The sequence below is a fragment of the Balaenoptera borealis genome (genome assembly GCF_965194805.1).
Source record: "Balaenoptera borealis genome assembly, chromosome: 2".
In the NCBI taxonomy this organism is placed as follows: Eukaryota; Metazoa; Chordata; class Mammalia; order Artiodactyla; family Balaenopteridae; genus Balaenoptera; species Balaenoptera borealis.
In genome coordinates this window covers 89817331-89836848 of record NC_138867.1, presented here as the reverse complement: position 1 = coordinate 89836848, position 19518 = coordinate 89817331, and the positions used below count along the sequence as shown (strand labels likewise).

The 19518-nt window shown below is 35.3% G+C and overlaps 1 protein-coding gene across 6 annotated transcripts in view; it reads left to right on the top strand.

Annotated features, from left to right (window-relative positions):
- The window catches only part of FBXL17 (F-box and leucine rich repeat protein 17), a 464528-nt gene that overhangs the window by 163462 nt on the left and 281548 nt on the right, over positions 1-19518 (top strand). Inside the window, exon 7 of one of the 6 annotated variants that reach the window (XM_082376787.1) lies at positions 1849-14393. The exons of the other annotated variants lie outside the window; for them this stretch is intronic. Coding sequence (XP_082232913.1) covers positions 1849-1891 — 43 coding nt within the window. The 3' untranslated portion in view covers positions 1892-14393. Of the gene's footprint in view, positions 1-1848; positions 14394-19518 lie in introns of those variants that run through there. 6 annotated transcript variants of the gene reach the window in all.

Below are 19518 nucleotides of genomic sequence, written 5' to 3'. Positions count from 1 at the left end.
AGGACTTTTTGTGTTTAGAGAGTTAAACAGCGTGATATTTTCTTGTATTCAGAAGGATGGTCTAGTAGTCGTTTGACATTTACCGTTGCTTTTGAATACAAATAAAATCCAAGTGGTTTATGAAAAGAGGACACTGACTATTTCTATCAATGATTTAAATTAAACATCTGGTTATTATGTCTCCTCTACTCTCTGACTGTAAGTTTATTGGAATGTTTACTTGTATTTGATATAAATCCTTTGTTATTTCACGTCGAATTTGGTCTTCATTGTTTTTGTATGTTTGGTATAGAGTCCAGAAGCAGCATGCTTTGGATGTAAAAAACAGATATATAAAAACGTGAATGGTTCTGAGCATCTTTATAGTAATATGCCTATAATGGCTTTTTTTTTTTTTTTTTGGTCAAGAAGAATTAAGTGAAATCTAATTGATTTTAATAGATCTTTATGGAAGCTATTTTTAATATTTAAATTGGCTACCAAAGAGCGAATTAATCTCCCTAATTTCAATTTTTAACGTTAGTCCTGAAAATAAAATTTGATCATATAATGTATATACCCATTATCTAATATATGATCCTTTCAATGACAGTTGACCATGCTTGCTCATGAATTAGGAAAACAGAAGATAACAATACAAGAGAAGTGAAAGATTCTCTAGCATCTGTCAGCTAAAGTCACAAAACATAGCAAAAGTCAGGCTGGTTGTTAAAGCCAGTTATGCTGCCAACTAGTTGAACTTGCCTAGCTAGAGATTTATTCTTTGAATTTGCAGTTTAAAACAAAGTTGAGTGTATAAGTTTGTTGAACATGGATAACTAAGGATACCTTCTTTAAGGAGTTAATTTGCTGTATGAACCTTATATTTATGTAAAGGCACCTGTTGCATCAGTGGACACTCTAAAATTTGAGGACTTTTAAACCTGAGACTGTTGCAACCAGTTTCTTTCAAGTATAAAATAACGTTTACAGTATGTTACTCTTTCACTTTATATGTACTTGTGTTTAGAATAGTAACTATAAATATCTTCTCTTTAAGTAAAACTTTTGAATACCATCATTTTGAAATTGCAAACTGGTGGGCTCAGCTGAGTCCGGTCCACAAAGCTGTTTTGTTTGGCCTATACAATATTTTAAAAATTGAATTAGTTACCAACTTAAAAAAATTGGGGTAGTTCACATAAAAATTCTGAATTTTGGCCTTCTCTTGGGAAAGTTGCAAATCTAGCAACATTGGACCCACATTTTCTCATGTCAACAGTTTTTCCAGGATGAGTAATGGGCTTTTCTCGTTGGCCATTCTCCAATTTCTCCACTATTCCCACCCAGCATGACCTATTTTTTTATATTATCTACTTGTTCCTTACCCAGTCTACGAATTGAATTCTCCCTTATTGAAATCCAGAATGTAGAGATTTTTAGGTAAAGATTTCTTATTTTAAATCAAGTAGTTCTTTTTAAGTTGAGTCTGATAACATATGTTAACAGATAATATAGAGTTGATTAGTTTACCTAAATTAGTTCTTCATTATTTCAGGCCTCAGAACTTTGGCCAACATGTTGAAGTTACAGAGGGAGACAGAATTCCGTTTAAAATAAATTAAAACCTTCGTTTTCATTGACTGCCTTCCAAAATGGAGAACTCACTCCCACTTAGTGTTCAAACGAGTGTTCTAAACAGTTTCCTGAATAATAGAGTTGAACTAGTTTACTAAATTAACTCCAACTTCAAACCTGTGATTTAAAGTGAATTTATTTGCAGTGCTTAGTATTTGATTCACAATTCCTTTGTTTATAATATTAAGAAAAATCTTAAGACTATTCTTTCTCTTTTCTTTTTCTGTGCAGAGCCCTTTTTAGTCTTTTAGGTATACTGAGATTGAAGTTGTAGAGTGATAGATTACTCCACCACCCCTTTCAGGGAGACTGACAGCATCCTGGCTCATGTAAAACTCAATGAGGCTTTCTATAAAGATTTTTCTAACTCCCTTGATCTTCTCTGGATGTTTATTCTGTTTCTTCTTTAAAATTTCCGTTGATTCAATAAAAAACGGTGACATTTAGAAATAAAGTTCAAAGAGGATTTGAGCAGGTGTTGGTGATATAAAATATTTGCTGAGTGCCCATTGTGTTTTATTTCCAAGAATTGTTTTGTGAACATATGCTATATATTGTATTTATAAGTGTTCGAGGACTGGGTGGATGGATAATCTGCCATCTTCCTGTGAAGGTCACGTCACAGTGGACTTAGAATTTTATTTCATTTCAATCCCCTAATATTACTTAATTCTCCTAGAGACTGAGGTTTAAAGATTGCCCAAGGGGGATAAACCTATCCATTAAATCCAGCAGGCATGGTTGAATTTGAGTTGGAGAATATTTTGTTTTCTATTAAAGTTAAGTGGTCTGGAGGAGAGGAATACTTTTCACCTTGGAGTATTGAGTGTGAAGTTTGAACAATTTGCTCCTATAAAGGCACGAAAACTTGGAAATAAAGAGGTGGTAAAAATAATGCTGCCCATAGAAGCAGCTCCATGGTGGTATTTAGAGCAGCGATCTCCTGCCAGTGTAGAATGCTGAGCAGTCTATCTGCATACTTTTGGTGCCTAATAATGTGGTTGGGCTGGTTAGGTGGAGTTTTAGTAAAGCTGAATTTTAGTTATTTCCATAATTTACTACATAGTTTTGAGTATATTCTGTATCTATTCATATTTTTTTAAAAAGGATAAATATATTTCACTGAGTTGTAGGAGAGTTGCAGGGACAGAATGGAGCCTTTCTGAGCTAGTGACGCTTGTTTGAGGTTGGCTTATTGATACTCTCTTTTATAGTCACAGTTATTTGTAAGACCATCCCTAGAAGAATAGTATGATATTGGGATAACTACTATTCAGGCCCCCTAACCATCTTCAAAAATGATGTCTTAGGTGTCCTTCTATCCATTAGACCCTCTCTTTAAAACCATGATTGCTTTTTGTAGTGCCCCTGAGGTTGGAGGGTATAATATTTTCTCTCTTTTGTTTTTTAACCAAGGATGATAACAACAGCCAATAATAGCTACCATTTATTACAATCTGCGCCATACAGTGTGCTAAGTGTTTACACCCTGTGTTTCATTTAATCTTTACAACAACCCTGAGGAAGAAATTAACCTCATTTTAAAATGAAGGAATTAAGGTCCAGAAAGGTTAGACTGCTCTCAGCTAGTAAGTGGTGGAGCCAAGACTGGAACCCATTTTTCTGTGTCTTCAAAGTCCAAGCTCTGAGGGGCTCACTGTCTCCCAGCACCTTACTCTGACTCAGACCTAATGACCTAATGTCCTGATTTGCTGAGGACAGTCTCAGCCCAGTCCTGTTGTTTTGGAATTCCGTCAGGGTTAGCCCTTGTGCTGCCACTGCTCCTTTCTGTGTTCCGGATGTCCTGCTTTGGATGATCAATTATGTGGTCCTCCTACCTCAGGCTATGCGTGATCATTCTGAACATCATTAGGGTGTTACCTTCTCTTTTCCATATGGGGTATCTGAGAGGTAAACGTTTAAGATAAGACCTGTAGATTTTAAAAACATCTAATTTTGTAATAAAAAGCAATTTTTCCCCCAACAACTCCATTTATAAACACTCTTCATTTCTTACTAAGTTTCTTGAAGAAAAGTAGAAAGTATTGCTCGTGTTTGTGTCTTATACCACATCTAGCTCATACTTGATATCAAAAAGAATTTCAGAATGAATTTTGAGTAGATATTTTATTTAAGCATGTGATGATACACATTTACTTTTACAAATATTTTATTATCTATAAATGCTGTCTGTCAGTTGTAACAAATTAATCGTTGCAGAGTGAAGGAGAATACTGGGTGGTATATACTTTGAGTAAGTTGTTACTGAGTTAAAAAGAAGGAAGTTAACTTCATTGAAGGTTTCAGTACCTTTGGTAAAAAATAACTGTCATAACTAATCTGTACAGTTTTCCTAGCATATGTGATTTTTCAAATAGCTAATGATATTTTTCTACAGAAGGAGAAGTTTTTCTGATAAAGCGATTTGTGCATTTATCCTCAGATGAAATTCAAATTAAAGGTGCTTTTTCATTGTTTGGTATGTAGTGCTGTTGGGTATCGGTTCTGATATTGGTTCTTTCAATAATTCTAATTGCCGAATATCATTTTAAAGGAAATATTAATTGATATATAACATTAGAGCATTTAACCTAGTACAGTCACTTGAAAGGAAGTCTATATGAGATCATCTTTATCTCATCTATGTCAGCCTACTTTGATTTTTAACTCCAGTTCTGGAGATGGGATGGAAACTGGATTTGATGTGGATGAGTTTGTCTTATTGATTCTCTATGTTCACATTTTGTCATATAGAAAAATGCGAATTTTTATGATAGCTCCAACGTATAATGGTAATTTTTAATTTCTGCTTTGTCTTTGGTTCCTAGTGAGCAATAATGCATAAGTAAACATTTCTGCAAATAATAATAATTAACAGAGCTTTTATAGAATCATATTATTGGTATTCCTGGATGTGCTATTCTAAATGCTGCCACTGATTTTGTGTTTTTAAGACAATATAAAGATGAGTAAATGTATATATTAAGCACTTAGTTTGTGGGATTAACAAATTATGTCTTATGTGTTATGAAATCAGAATTCATGATCAAATTATGGGAAAGAATGGGACACAATGTATCAATATATGACGATGAATGCAGTGCTGTATACTCATAAATTTGGAGGCTTCCTAACCTCAAAACCCATTTTAAAATTACCAACAATGAACAAAATCTTCACTTATTGATGAAAATGATAATAGTTTATTGACTGTTCGGACAAATTTATGACTTCCTGCCCTCCCCCCTCCTCCCCCCAGCTGTTGTCTTATTCTTAATCCCCAGCCAGAAATGGTAATTAAAATAACTCACTGTTGTCAAAATTTTAAAATGTATGATAAATGAAGCCCAGCAAATAGTGAAAATATGAGAAAGGTGATTAAATCTGACAATTTCCTTGTAAAAGGCTTGAGATGATAAATATCTCCTGTGATTAGTTATTAATTTAGTGCAAGAGATTTTGCTTCAGCCTAAAATATTTTATGAACAGTGGCATAAAGAAATATCTTAGAAGATAGGTACACACATGTTTAACCAGAGGAGAAATAGCTGGAACTTGATTGGTATTAATTAAAAATGGCAGACCTGACATGTATGTGCCTGGGCTACTTTCCGTATGATGGTCCTTTCAGAAATTAAAAAAGAATACATGAAGACATGAAGAATGACAGAGTAGTTTCAGCTTGAACCCTTTTGTCTCACGAAGATGGAAAGGTTTTATGTATATCATTCCTCAACTGATAAAATATTTAATTTAAGTTAGTATAAAATAACTCCTTGCTTACTGAAGTTGACAAAAGCAAACTTGTTTCATTAGCAGTTACAGTTGCACTGCTAATAATTTCCCTTTAAATGAATATGAATTCCTTTATATTTAAAGAAAAGATGAAATAATAATGGTGGTTGTAACGAAGTGCTGTATCACGTTACTGTTGGCTGAATCCATAGCACATCAGTCTGCTGGTGGCATATATCATTGTGTGGCTGTGTGATGTTTTGTTTATGAATCTCTCTCTTTGCAAGGGCGAATTTGCGTCTTCATCTTTGGCCCTCTGCCCCAGCCTCAGCCCCTGGAACCTCACATAGAGCCCAGCTCAGAGAAGCAATTTAATACCTACGTGTTGAGGGAATTATAAATGTTGCTTTTGTAGGATGTATAAGTCTGTTTTTAAATTTGGCTTGAACTCTGGCCGAAATCCAGGCAATTGGTTCAAATGTCCTCCTTCTTCCAGATTTATTTATTTCTGAATAAAGTTGATACTTAATAAAGTGAGGACAATGTCATTATCTTGATTTAGATAGAGCTTGCTTTATGTATTGCATGCTTTTTATCTGAAAGCCATAGCTTCGTTTTTGGAACAATACCTAGGTTTTAATGTTGAATCGTTGGTTTCTGCCTTTTTAATAGAGTCTTTGGAATACTTTTAAATGAAGATCCAGAAACTTCATTTGCTTTTCATATGTAATGATACGTTGTATTAATTGAAAAGAGGCAGAGGAGACAGTTACAGCTTTTTTTCTGTTTCTTGGTGAGAAAAGTATGGCTGTATGAGAAAACTGTTGCATATTTTTTCTTAATTCTTCCTTGTAGCACTTTTAAGTGCTGCTCTTTAAATGTATGTTTAATATTTGGTTAATTGTAACTATGAACCTAAACATACTGATTTAAGTCCAGGTTCACATTAGAACAATTATCTGGTTAATTGCTCTTGTGCAAAAATAGGCTAAAAAATCATCAGAACATCAACTTGTGAAAGCAGTGGCAGGAGTTTCAAAACCACCAAGCATACCTACTGCAAATCACATCAGCAAAGCAATTAATTTAGGCTAATTGCTTTTCTGTTTGTTCAAGATGCACTTTGGAACTGTCTTTTGAAATCGTGGCAATTAAGATTAGTAAGCAATATAATTAAAGAATGTTAGAATTGTCGCTATTTTTCAAAAATGGTAATTATTCCATATGAACCTATACAGTAGATCTATCACCCATGTGGGACTTTGAAATAATTAAAGCAAAATAGGAGTACTTTAGCACACAAGATTCCCTTTAAAAATAAATCAAGTAGATTACCTTTTCAGCAACTGTAGCACAGGGTTATCTTTAATCTCTAATTATCAAGAAGAATTATCTAGTTTCAATAATGCACAGTAAGGAGGTTTGTTCACATAGGGGGAGAAATAACCACCGAAGATGGCACTGGCTAGTGGCATTTTCTCTAACAGACATGTTTTTGGGTTCTTGTATGGCTTCTCCTAACATCATCAGGATTTTTAAATGTCTTAAAAAACAGATTAGGCATACCTCATGTTATTGAAGTTTTCCTTTATTGAGCATTATAATTTGGGCAGTACCAATTTGTCTAAAATTGAAAACGACTTGAGTTTCCAACTGTTTCTTTATGAAGCCATATTGTAACAGAACCTCAGCTAAAAAAAATGGCAACTTTAGGAATCAGTTCTTCATTGGAAATGTAGGAATGTCATTAGTGGGGGAATTAGTCATTCCCCAAACTGCTTCTCTGTTCACCATATTGTCAAACAGCAAGTAGCTATTTCCTTCATCTCTCTCCTTCCCTAAGGAGCCATTCTTATCACGCAGCGTGTTTAGTGGCCTGTCCTGCCCCATGAAATTATCCAAAGCAAATAGATTGGATTGTATTAAGGACTGTGGCTCTTGGAGTGAATCTTTGAGAGACACACCTGTTAAAGGAAGTCTTGGTAGCAGTTATTTTGTGCCTTTCTGGGTCTGTGACAAGAAATTTAGGAAGATATTCATTAAAATTAGATTTGATGCAGTCAATTAAATTTCAAGTTTTGTTTTGGCATTCTACTTTTTGTTTGTTAGTAGATATAAAAATTATTTTCTTTATTTTTCTGTATTTCTGCTTAAATCGGTATGAATAGATCTCTAAGCCTAGCTAATTAACTGTGTCACAAAACTAAATTTTTCTCTAGTGATCACTTTCATGGAGAAGAACAAAAGTATATTTAGTTTTTACAAGGATATATTTTTCTTTATTCTTTTACAAAACTTCATAGTTTCTAGAAGTGCAGCATACTTCATCCAGATTTCCCAGTGATGCTGTTTGTTGTGGAATGTTTGATTAGAAAGCTTCATGTTGAAGGTAAAAATATCAAATCAGATGAAAATAAATATATTGATTAGAATAAATAGAAAAGTGTGGAGGACTCCTAGAATACAGAAAAATGAACAAAGAAACCTAAATGATGTTGGTCTTCTTTTGAATCTGTCATTGAAGTAGCAGAACAGTGTTACTCTAGCTTGGGGAAAACTCAAGCTAGTACTCCTTTTTGGCCTTTAAAACATGAATTCTGCAATTATTTATAGTTGAAAGACAGCATAGGTGCTATAAAATTTGTCACTATTTCGGAGACTTTAGAAGACTGCAAATTATAGCCACATATTTACCCTATCCCTATATGCATGCCTTTGTGCATTGGTATATTGACCACCCTTACATCAAGAGGTGGCATCTGTTTCTCTATCCCCTTGCACTTGGGCTGGCTTTGTGACTTGCTCTAACCAGTAGGATGTAGTGGAAATTATGTTGTGGGACTTCCAAGGTTTGGCTTCAAGGGGCCTTGCAACTTGCTCTTCTGGAAGCTGCCCCACCTGAAGAGGCCCAGAGTAGTCTCTCTGAGAATGAGAGATCACATGGAGATAGAGGTCTAGCCAACAGCCAGGGTCAACTGTCAGACGTGTGAAAGAGGCCATCTTAGACCATCCAGCCTCAGTCAAACCTTTGGATTCCTGCAGTACTGTGAATGAAACCCACAGAACTGCTTAGCTGAGCCCAGGGAGTTGTGAGCAAGTAAGAGCAGTTTTTTTAAGCTGTGAAGTTTTGGTGTAGTTTGTTATTCAGACATTGACTTTGTAGCTGCTCTATGTTGAACATTTTGTATTAAGTTAGGCAAGGTGCCAAGAGCGCTTTGTTCATTATCCTATTTAATTATCACATCAACTCTGTGACATAGGTATCATTATGCCCTATTTTATAGATAAGGTAAAAAAAAAGACTCAGAGAGGTAAAAGATCTTGTTGGCCATCACAGCTAGTAAGTGCAGTCAGGATTGAATGCAGATCTGCCTGACCTCAGTCTCATCTATCAAACTAGCTCCAAAAGCTTATTCTAAGTTTAAAAATACATTTGGTTGCGATAAGCAGTTAAACCTACCAGTAGAGTCTATGAATATAAGTACTAGCTAAATTGCATTATAATAAAATACATCTCATTGATTAAAATAAATATTACAATAAAATAACATCCATTTGCAGTTTCTAGTGTTACTATTTAATCTTGGGTAATCACCTAAAAAAATGCATGGGGAAAAGAGACAGTTCTTCTAAAAGGAATAGTGTGAATACAAAATTAAAAATACATAAATATAAGGCCTTGATTTTATATGTATTTAAAACAGTTTTTGGCGTTTCATATTATTCAGAATAGATCTCTTTCTACCCTATTGTGAAGTTAGGGAGAAATGGAAAAAGAGGAGATCGTCTTTTAGAAGAATTGTGGCTGAAGCTTAATCACTGTTATGTTTGCCTTCAACACTGTGTTTTTTAGTAATAAGTCTCGTAAGGACATAACTTCTATGGCCTATAGGCAGTAATGGTACTAATACCTATGATGAAAATACCACAAAAAATTCTACAAATAGAAGTAGTAGTCTTTTCATTTTTTGAAATGCTTTTTTAAAAAATTTTAACTATCACCTTAGAAACCATACATCAATAAACTAATTAAGACTAGTGGGTGACTCTGACATGTATATCATATCTCATCTTACCATTTACTATAGCACCACACTAATCAGACCTGCCTCAGGGTTTTATTGCCTGTTAAATGAAGCCTGGGAGCATTTCCTCCATGATTTATTATGGTATTTGGAGAAGTAGTTTCATTTGGGAAATACAGTTTCCATTTGTTTTCCTTTTAACTTGAATTTAAGCTCAATTCCTATTTTTGGTTTTGATTAATCTTTTTTTCCATTAGCGAATTACCAGTGTATTTTAATATTTTGATATTTTGTTGTATTACACACAGAGATGAATATTTTGTTTTGTGTGAGTATATATCTGGAGACGCCTGCGTTTGGGGAGAGGAGAGAGAGTAGGTTGCATTTTTTTTCTTTTAGTTTTAACTTACACGCAGATGGATTGTAAATCTCTTAGAATGTGACATTGATAACAGCATAGGAATTAAAACTGTATCTGGGAATTTTGACTTTTCTATAGTCCTGGGCTCCTAATCAGAAGTTTAGTAAATGTGTGTTGATTGATTAGATGGCAATATAAATAAACCTAGTAAACGTAAGCTTATGTTCAAGGTAAAAGAAAAAGAAAATGAACTGTTCACATTCATCAAGAAATAGAGCAAATCAAAATAAGTCAGTCAAAAGAGTCAAGTTCATTTAATGAATATAGACATAGCCTTTAAAAATGCATTATAAATGTAATTGAAGAGTTAAAGACGCACACACTGAATTCTCTAACAGCGGTGTGGTTTATGTGTGAGGTACTTGGATACAGTTTTAGTCTGACAACATGTTAACCTTGCTGGATTAAAAAAAAACTGAATGAAGACAAGGGGAGAAAAATCCTGGGGAAACATCATCTCCTTGTGGCAGCAGTTTATTTGGAAAGGGGATGACAAAATATGTCAAGACAATGCCCTGGCTTTCTTCATTAAATTTAGTAATGATTTGGGGAAAAAAAGGAAGGGTTTTTCTGTAACATTTTTTTCTGCAGATTTATAGACGTTTGTGGGATAAATATCTTCAAAGAAATATATATTACTTATCACACAGTTAATATTTTGCATATTATGGTCTTATTGGAATTAGAAATGTTTAGTAATTTATATCTTTAAATAGATGTACATCTTCTTTTTTTTTTTTTTTTAACATCTTCTTTTTGTTTCCAAGATTTTTCTTTTATGAGTTTATTTCCAGTACTGAGACATCATTATGTTATAGAGGAGCTTTGTTTTTGTTTTCTTTTTTGGTGATGGCTTTTGGCAGCCCTCCGTCTCCAAGTACAGTGTAACATGTAACAGTGAAGCTTGTTAAAGGGGGAGAAATATAAACTATCACCAGGCAGGCCCTGACAGACATTCAGACATCCACACAGACACTGCTGCTACTTGATGGTGTCTCCCATTTTGAAAATGTAGCTATTTAAAAAGGGACAAAGTCGCAATAACTTTACACGCCTGTTGCTTGTTGTATGCACATATATTTTACTTGTGATTATTCCCCCACTGACAGTATCTTTCTAATGTTTAATTTGAATGGTTACATTTATCTTTGCTAACTTGTCACTGTTAGTTTTACACTACGTTTCAATCCTCTAAATAGATTGTATATGTGCACACTGTACTTGGTAAAGAATTTAGAATTTGTGGTGATCCACACTGATGGGCCTGGGAGTATGTATGGGGGAGAACATGGGATAGATAGTAATTCAAGGTAGCAGGAAATCCTAACATGCACCTCTCCATGTTTTTAGCACTGATAGGCATTGATTTCATTTCATTGTTGAGATAATGGTGTCCTGTAAGCATTTAGGTGGAACAAAATGCCTAGGGTTAAAGGTGGACTATAGTTAATCTTCAGTGCAATTCATCCTCAGGCAGGTAATCAAAAATATACACGTGTTATTTTGAAAGTTCTGTTAAAGCTGTTATTTAAAAGTGGCAATCACATCCAGATGAAAATTCCAGAATATACCCCAAATATATTATAATCATCAGCATCGAGCTGCAATCATTTATTTTAAGAATCACATTTGCAAGCTAGGTCCATTTAAAATAAATATCCTGAGCTTCCCTGGTGGCACAGTGGTTAAGAATCCGCCTGCCAATGCAGGGGACACAGGTTCGAGTCCTGGTCCGGGAAGACCCCACATGCCGCAGAGCAACTAAGCCCGTGCGCCACAACTACTGAGCCCGTGTGCCACAACTACAGAGGCCCATGTGCCTAGAGCCCGTGCTCCGCAACAGGAGAAGCCACTGCAATGAGAAGCCCATGCACCGCAACGAAGAGCAGTCCCCACTTGCTACAACTAGAAGAAAGCCCGCAGGCAGCAACGAAGACCCAACACAGCCAAAAATAAATAAAATAAACATTTAAAATAAAATAAAATATCCCAAATCTTAGTGTAAAAGTAATTTTTTAGTGAAATTACCGTTTTTTTTTTTTTTAAAGTAGACACACCCAACTGGGTTGTTTAAGTATTTGTACGAGTGAAACTTATTTCCAAAGACTTCAGAGTGGGAAAACCAACAACTTTTTTTTTTAATTAAAAAAATTTTTTTAACATCTTTATTGGAGTATAATTGCTTTACAATGGTGTGTTAGTTTCTGCTGTATAACAAAGTGAATCAGCTATACATATACATATATCTCCATATCTCCTCCCTCTTGCATCTCCCTCCCACCCTCCCCATCCCACTCCTCTAGGTGGTCACAGAGCACTGAGCTGATCTCCCTGTGCTATGCAGCTGCTTCCCACTGGCTATCTATAACCAACAACTTTTGACTTTATATTTTAAGGGCAACACAGAGGAAATTTTCATTCAATTTCTGTTTAATTTGCTGTGACTGCTTTTGACATTCACAAATTATGTCATTAATTTTGACATGCAAATAAGAAAACCAGTGACTTTGGGATTCAGCTCTGAAGAGCTCTCACAGGTGCTTAGCCATGTCGCCTCTGTCTCCCCGCCAGGAATAACAGGACGATCAGTAAATGAGGTGTTGTAGTTTTCCCACAAGCCTTTGTAAAAGGAGTCTTTTTTCCTCTTTCTGATCCATTACAGAGCATTTGATTCTCAGGAACTTTTCCCCCTTTAATTTGTGCCTTCTTCCCTTACTTAAAGCCGTGGTCTCTTTTACTTTTTTGTTGATGCAGTCATTGATGACATTTTCTCAGGTAATTTTTTCCCCTTTAACTTGGATCTTCTTCCATTCCTTCAATCTATAGAGTATTTTCTTTTATTGTTGTCAGTGTCACTGATGACATTTTCATCTGGTTCTTGACATATTCATTTTATAATACATGGCATTGTAAGGAGTTTTTTGGTCAGTGACATTTTGGCAAACACTTGCCAGTGGCTACCAGAGAAGGTCAGTTAGACGCAGAGCAATGAAATAAATTACCCAAAAAGGCTTCTCTGCAATACTAATGAATAGGGCTCGCAGAGGACTAAGGGAGTCTGGGGTTCTTTGTGTTGTTTCTTTTTGTTGTTGTTATTGTTCCAGATCTTATCATTGTCATTCACTATATAACCTTGGTAAACTTATTTAAGTTCTCTTTTATAAGATTGAGTTAATGAGAACCTACCTTAGTGAAATGTTTGGAGGCTTAATCATGTTTCAAAAGCACCTTGAGTATGAATCATTTGTTCATTATTAGAATGGTGGCTTGGGTGGTACCATCCATCATTGATGCTTTATCACCATTGTAGACTCATGGTTCCCTGCAAATTGACAGGGAAGGTCTTATATCAAACATTTTAAAGACACTAGCAGATTCTTGATGGCTACTTATTGCTTATTGTGTGGTAATACTGAAGTGTTCACAATTATCTGAAGAAAATAAGGCAATTAGTGTGTACTCATTATTGTATATTTTCATAAATGTCTCTATTTTCAGATTAAATGGGTGAAGTGTTTTCAGATTCATAAATGGAGTTTTTAAAAAAAAAAAACCAGTGACCCCTACTTATGTTGCCATAAAGTAAAATACCTTAATATATAGCTACTTTACCTCTGTGAATGTTTTTCACTTGCAGTTTTTATCCAAATACTGTATATTTTAATGAGTTACACTTTTCAAAATATACTTTAACATTATCTACACACACACATACTCACACACGCGTGATGGACTAATAAGGAGATTAAATGAAATTCAAAATATCTAAGGAAGCAGGGCTTTCAATTTCTAATTTCTGGTTCAGTTGAGGAAATATAATGACTGAAAATTAAGGAAATTAACTGTTTACTTTGAGTGTTTATATGTAATTCTGTGTTTGATATATTCCAAAAATCCTAGGATTTAATTTGGAAGTAGTTTCAAAGGACATGTAACTCAGCCTTCTACCTATAAACTGCTGACTCTTCATCTATTGCATATATGCGGTTCTTTCTTTTTTTCTTTTCTTCCCATCTTCTTACCACTTTTCCTTCATCTCTCATCTGGGTCTATTTAATTAACATATTAAATCACATTCTGACTATCTGACATTCAAAATGCTTCATAAGTAAAAGATCAGCACTTTCTGAAAGTATTTTAAAGATCAGGTTATTTATTCTCAGTTTTAAAAAAAGACTGCAACACATCCCCTGAACTTTAGAGCTTGGACAGGTGTATGAGAGGTTTTAAAATACAGAGACATCTCCCTGGAGCATGTGTTTTGCAGGAGTGGAGTGGGGAGGACACAGCAGACTGCCAGGGGGCAAACCGCTAGAGGGAAGACACTGCACATGCTGATTTCCCTTTGCTCTGTCTTGCTTTGTTTTTCCAGCCCTGTGGCTTGCAGGTTTATTAAAATGCTAATGATGTTTATTCTATTTTTATTGGCAGCTCTCCAGATTTGATTATTGATATATCTGAATAACAGTGAAATGCAACATCAAGGTCTCACTTGACTCTTTTCCCTAGATTTTCGTCAATAGAAGTATAAATACCACAATGTCTGATGGATCATATTGTAGTTTTTTTATCTGTGTAAAAGTGAAATGTTACAAGAGCACTGTCAACTGCTGTTTGGAAATGAGCTTTTATTGGGATAGCGAGGGGTCTCCCGTGGGCTCCATCCTTAGGTGAGTGTGCTATCCCACTCTCTGAGGAATAATCATATTTCCAATAACAAGTACCTGAGTGTGTTTGTGGGTTTTCATTGCTGTTCTCATTTTCTGGGTTTTGGTATTTCACATCTTGTACAGACTGACTAACGTGTATACTAATAGCCTGCAGAATACACCTGTGACTGGCAAGGGATTGAGGCGTTACTATATTTCTACCTGCTCTTTCTGAAAATTTTAACCACAGCCCTTTGGGGTTGAAAAGACTTCTGAGAACACCTCATGTAACTTCTTCATCTTGCTGTTTTGAAACTGAGGCTCAAAGATCACCTGTGACTTGTCTAGGTTCACACAGCCTGCTAGTGGTGAAGGTGGCCCTTAGGCTGCTGGGTCCCACTTGGCTGAGCTTCTCCCTTATCTTCCATTATAGCCACTTATTTGCCATCAACACTTGTTTTCTTTCATGGCCTAGAATGGAACTGGAGTATCTCTAGATTGTACACTCTTGTGTTTCTTTTATGCCCCTTTGGCAAAACAACAACACACACACAAGGACATTTTTAGTAAATATTAAAAAAAAAAAAAATGGAGACTATCTAAAATCTCACTTTCTAAACATTTCCCTTGTTGACATTTTGGTGAACATCTTTTTAGATATGCACATATGTGCGTGTCCTCCTTTTGGAATTACATTGTGTGTGCTATTTTGCAGTCTGTGTTTATGTCAACAATATACTACGGATTTATTTTTATTTTAATAAATATAGATACCTCTCACCATTTCTCATGGATTTACAGTAGGGTTTTAGCATATTGCACTTAACCAATCTCTTATTGATAGACATTCTAGTTATTTCCAATTTTTACTCATAATAACTGTATGGTGAGCATCCTTATACCTGTGTCTTTGTGTACTTTTAATTTTTGTCTCCTTAGCGTTAAATTCTTGAAATGGAATTCCTGTATATAAGGGTAAATATATGTAAACTTTTTATACATCTTGCTTAATTCCCTATAGAAGATTATATCAATATATGTCTATATCCCTGGAGAAGAGTATCTGTTTCTCCATACCTATGCCAACCCTGGATGCAATCATCACCTATTTTGGAGCATTTAAAAATAACTTTAATGTTTAACTTTAATGTTTTTTAATGTTTAATAAAATTATTTAGGCACTAAATAATTATTTTCCACTAAGAGACAATATGCATAGTAGTTATGCCTGGAGCCAGATAGTCTGGATTTGAATCCTGGCTCTGCCACTTGCTACACATTTGTCACTGGGCAAGTTGCTTAGTCTCCCTCTGTCTTATTATCTGTAAAATGAAGATTCCAATAGTACTCACTTTATAATGTTTTTGTCTGATTTAAATGTGATTATACATGTAAAGCACTTAGGACGGTTTCTGGCACGTAGTTAATTACTCAATACATGCCAGCTATAGCTATAATAATAATGATTATTACTATCAGTCAGTAAGCATTTGATTTCCATCTACAGTTTATAGTACACAATGCTGGAATATGGGGTTTGAAAAGAAATATAAGACACACTGATCAAAAAACCCCACTACATACCAGAGATAAGGCATAAGTAGTAAATGAAAGTTACATAATCAAGTTAAATAACAACACAAAATTACAGTGTAAGAACAGACATGGACTAAAACATTATTAATTACCAAATGAATGGTATATTCATGAAACAGGCTTCCATTATAATATTTGGAAGATCAATACCGCAGTTTGCTCTACTGTTTTATATTCTTTTTCCCAACAGGACCGACTCCTCCTGTGATTTAGGGTGATTGTATATCTCAATTCGTGCAGCACAGTCCTGGTTTGTGTCTGGCCTAATATTATGGTTGGATGATAAATTATATGGTCACCCTTTTATCCCAGTGATACCTTTCTGTGAATGTCATTGTGATGATGATGTGATGTCAAATTCTTGCTTTGGCCTAGGAGCTATTTTGACTATTATCTCTGCCCATTTGTTCTATTTTGGATCAATTTTATAGTTTAATTTAGAGGACAATCTTATTTCCAGGTGCTCAGGGGAAAGCTCATTCTTAACTATCACTTACTGCTTACAAACGTTAGAAGAGAAACTTGGTTTACTGCCAGAGAAGAATAGTTTATTGCTGGATTATTGATGATCCAGCATGTTGCATCAGGGTATCAACTGAGACTTTATTTTTCTGAAACCAAAGGGAGAAATATTTCAGGGTGAATTATGGCAGGTAGGTGGAAAATTTTAAATGTATAAATAAAACAAATCCACTCTTCCTTAGAGGTCTAACATGTTATTTTGCACACAGGTGTGATTGTAATGATAAACACGTTTTGAGCAATGTGTAGTTCTCCACATCTTCAGTACAGATTTTTAAAAATATTTTAATGTCCTGCATTATTGGCATCTTAGCCAGTTTCCTAATATTTGATTGTTAGTTGAACCTTCTTATCTGCTTTCCTTGCCATTGATGTCACAATAATACATTTAAAAGATTGAGAGTTTAGTTTTTGAATGATGAATAAGTGGTAAGAAAGAACATAAAGGAATAGAGGTTGACTATGCTGGGCCCTGGCAAAAATGAAACATTTTTTAACTCTTTCATTATAACTATCTCTTAATTAGATATTATCAAATGTTAAAGGAAGATGCTTGTCACATTTGGATTTATTGTGTAGGAAATTCATGCTCTGAATCATAGTGGGCCTAGATGACTTTTTTTCTGATCTAGATGAGAACATTGTCATATTATAATATTAGTGTTTGATTCAATATAATTTGTATTCCTTTTTTTTTTTTTTTTTTTTTTTGGTCATTGATTATGTGCCAGGCAGTGTACTTAGTACTGGCAGTACATAGTTGAATAAGAAATGGTCTCTGCCTCCCAGAGCAGGGGAGGGTAGGGAGAGGCTAATAAGACTTGTGAATAGCCATAGGATTTAAAAAACCTACCTGCATATCATTATAGAATAACAGCTGAAACACTAACACTTATATAGCATTGCCTTTGCTAACCCCTGTTCTAAGTGCTTTACATATAGTAAATTTCTAACAACCCTGTGAGGTAGATACTATTATTATTCCCATTTTTCAAATAAGGGAACCAAGGCACAAGAGATTAAGTGGCCCAGTGTCACATAAGTAAAATACAATGTTCTATTCCAAGTGAACTCTTTAGAGAAGCAGTATTCACATGTCTCTTTTGTGTCTGATAAGCATTATGAGAAGTAATTGTCGTGTGACCCAAGAATTTGTGAGAGAAAATTACTGCATATGATTTTGTTTATTCGTCATTTATTCACTTACCAGGTATTTATTAAGTACTTACCGTGACCGGACATTTGGGCTAGGACAGTGAACAGAATCTTTGTGTTCCCTGCCTTCATGGAGTTGATAGTTAGCAATACTTGCCTCTGACATAGTCAAGGGATTTCTGGATGATTGTATAATACTTGTGCCGCTTTTCATTTTCATCATTTCTATGCACTCTTTTTAACTTTGTTGAGCACGCTCTGAAACCCTGTTTGCTCTTCCTATAATTGAGGGAGTCAGTGGCCTCCAGTTGCCATGAGTAGGTAGTTTTTAATTACTGTACATTGCACTTTTGTGTAACCTGGATTTTTACATATTGTACAATGACTCCCTTAAACTGATATTTATATACCAAATCTCATTGCTCTCACTGATGAAAGATGGTCCCTGGCTCTCACTTAGATTTTCTAACTTACTTTCAGTGACTAACGGGATATATTGTTTAACTAAAATTCCTACTGCAGTTATATTCCATTTTACATATTGGGGAATGAGTAAACTTTTCCTGTCCAAATGAGAAAATAATTCTGGGTCCTGAGTTGATTTATCAGCGCTCAGTGGTGTGACTGCCAAGTACTGCAGCTGCTGGGAGAGTGTGACCTGTGTGGAGGCCTTGGGACGCTAATGGGTAGTGACTTGTGATAAGAACTGACTCACTGGTTGAGTTTGCACTGTTTTTTCTTTCAGCATGTCATGATTCTCTCCCCACGGTCTTGCAGAGAGGCGATCACTTATGGGCAATCTGGGCTGCTGAAAAAGAAAGCTTCTCCCACGTCTCCTTCAGGGACCTAGTGTTTCCCACCTTGGAAGCTAAACGGCTTAGGGGCTGGCTGACCTTCGCCTGAGACCCAGAAACAGGGTGGAAAAAAGGGCGGTTGCTCTTAGGTAAGGGAAACTGCTCCCTTCTCAGCCTCAGCCATGAGGCTGACTTTTCCTTAAGGCCCCGTCAAGACTCTTACCTCCCTGCTGAATTATGCAGGCCCAAGGAAGACATGCCTGCAGGATCACAATTAGGGATTTTATCCTGCCCTTCCTCCATCTGTCCCAAGTAACATCTTAATTCTTTTTTTTTTAACTTTCAAACTTGTTTTTAGGACTGGTTTTTATCCTCAAGTGGGGGCTGTCGCTAAGTATATGAAAAGGGCTTTCCTCTGGGATTTTTTTCTTTAGTTCAGATATTAAACTAAACATAGAACATAATTTATGGAAAACAATTTTTCTTATTGGTGTGGTGGCTCATTTTCCCCCAGTAGAATGCCAACCCAATTTTACTCTGCATTCTCAAAGCTGGTGGCTAAGAGCTTTCTTCCTTTCCTCTTTATTTCAGAAGTAAGTAGTGGTTTGTCTAATTACTGTACTGTAGTTACAATTATAGAGAAAAGGTCAGTCTAGTCCTTGCCAATTAAAGTAGGAAAAAGCTACATTTATAACCACTAAGAGCCATTATGTCAATTTAATGCTGTTCATCAGTGTGTAACCTGTTTTCTAGGATATATAAATCTAATTTTGGTATTATAGTACACTCACCCTTTTAAAGGCCTTTGGTGGTGCGGAAAAGACATTATTGCGAGTGACTTATATTAATCGTGCATCCTTTCATTGTGTCTCATCATGGATTTTAGGATCTGGATTTTGTAAAACCTGGTCATCATAATAAGTAGGAATAGACCCTCTGAGTCACTGGTTGATCCTTTTATTTTTAATTATTTGACAAAATAACATAACCTGTTGTGATTTAGG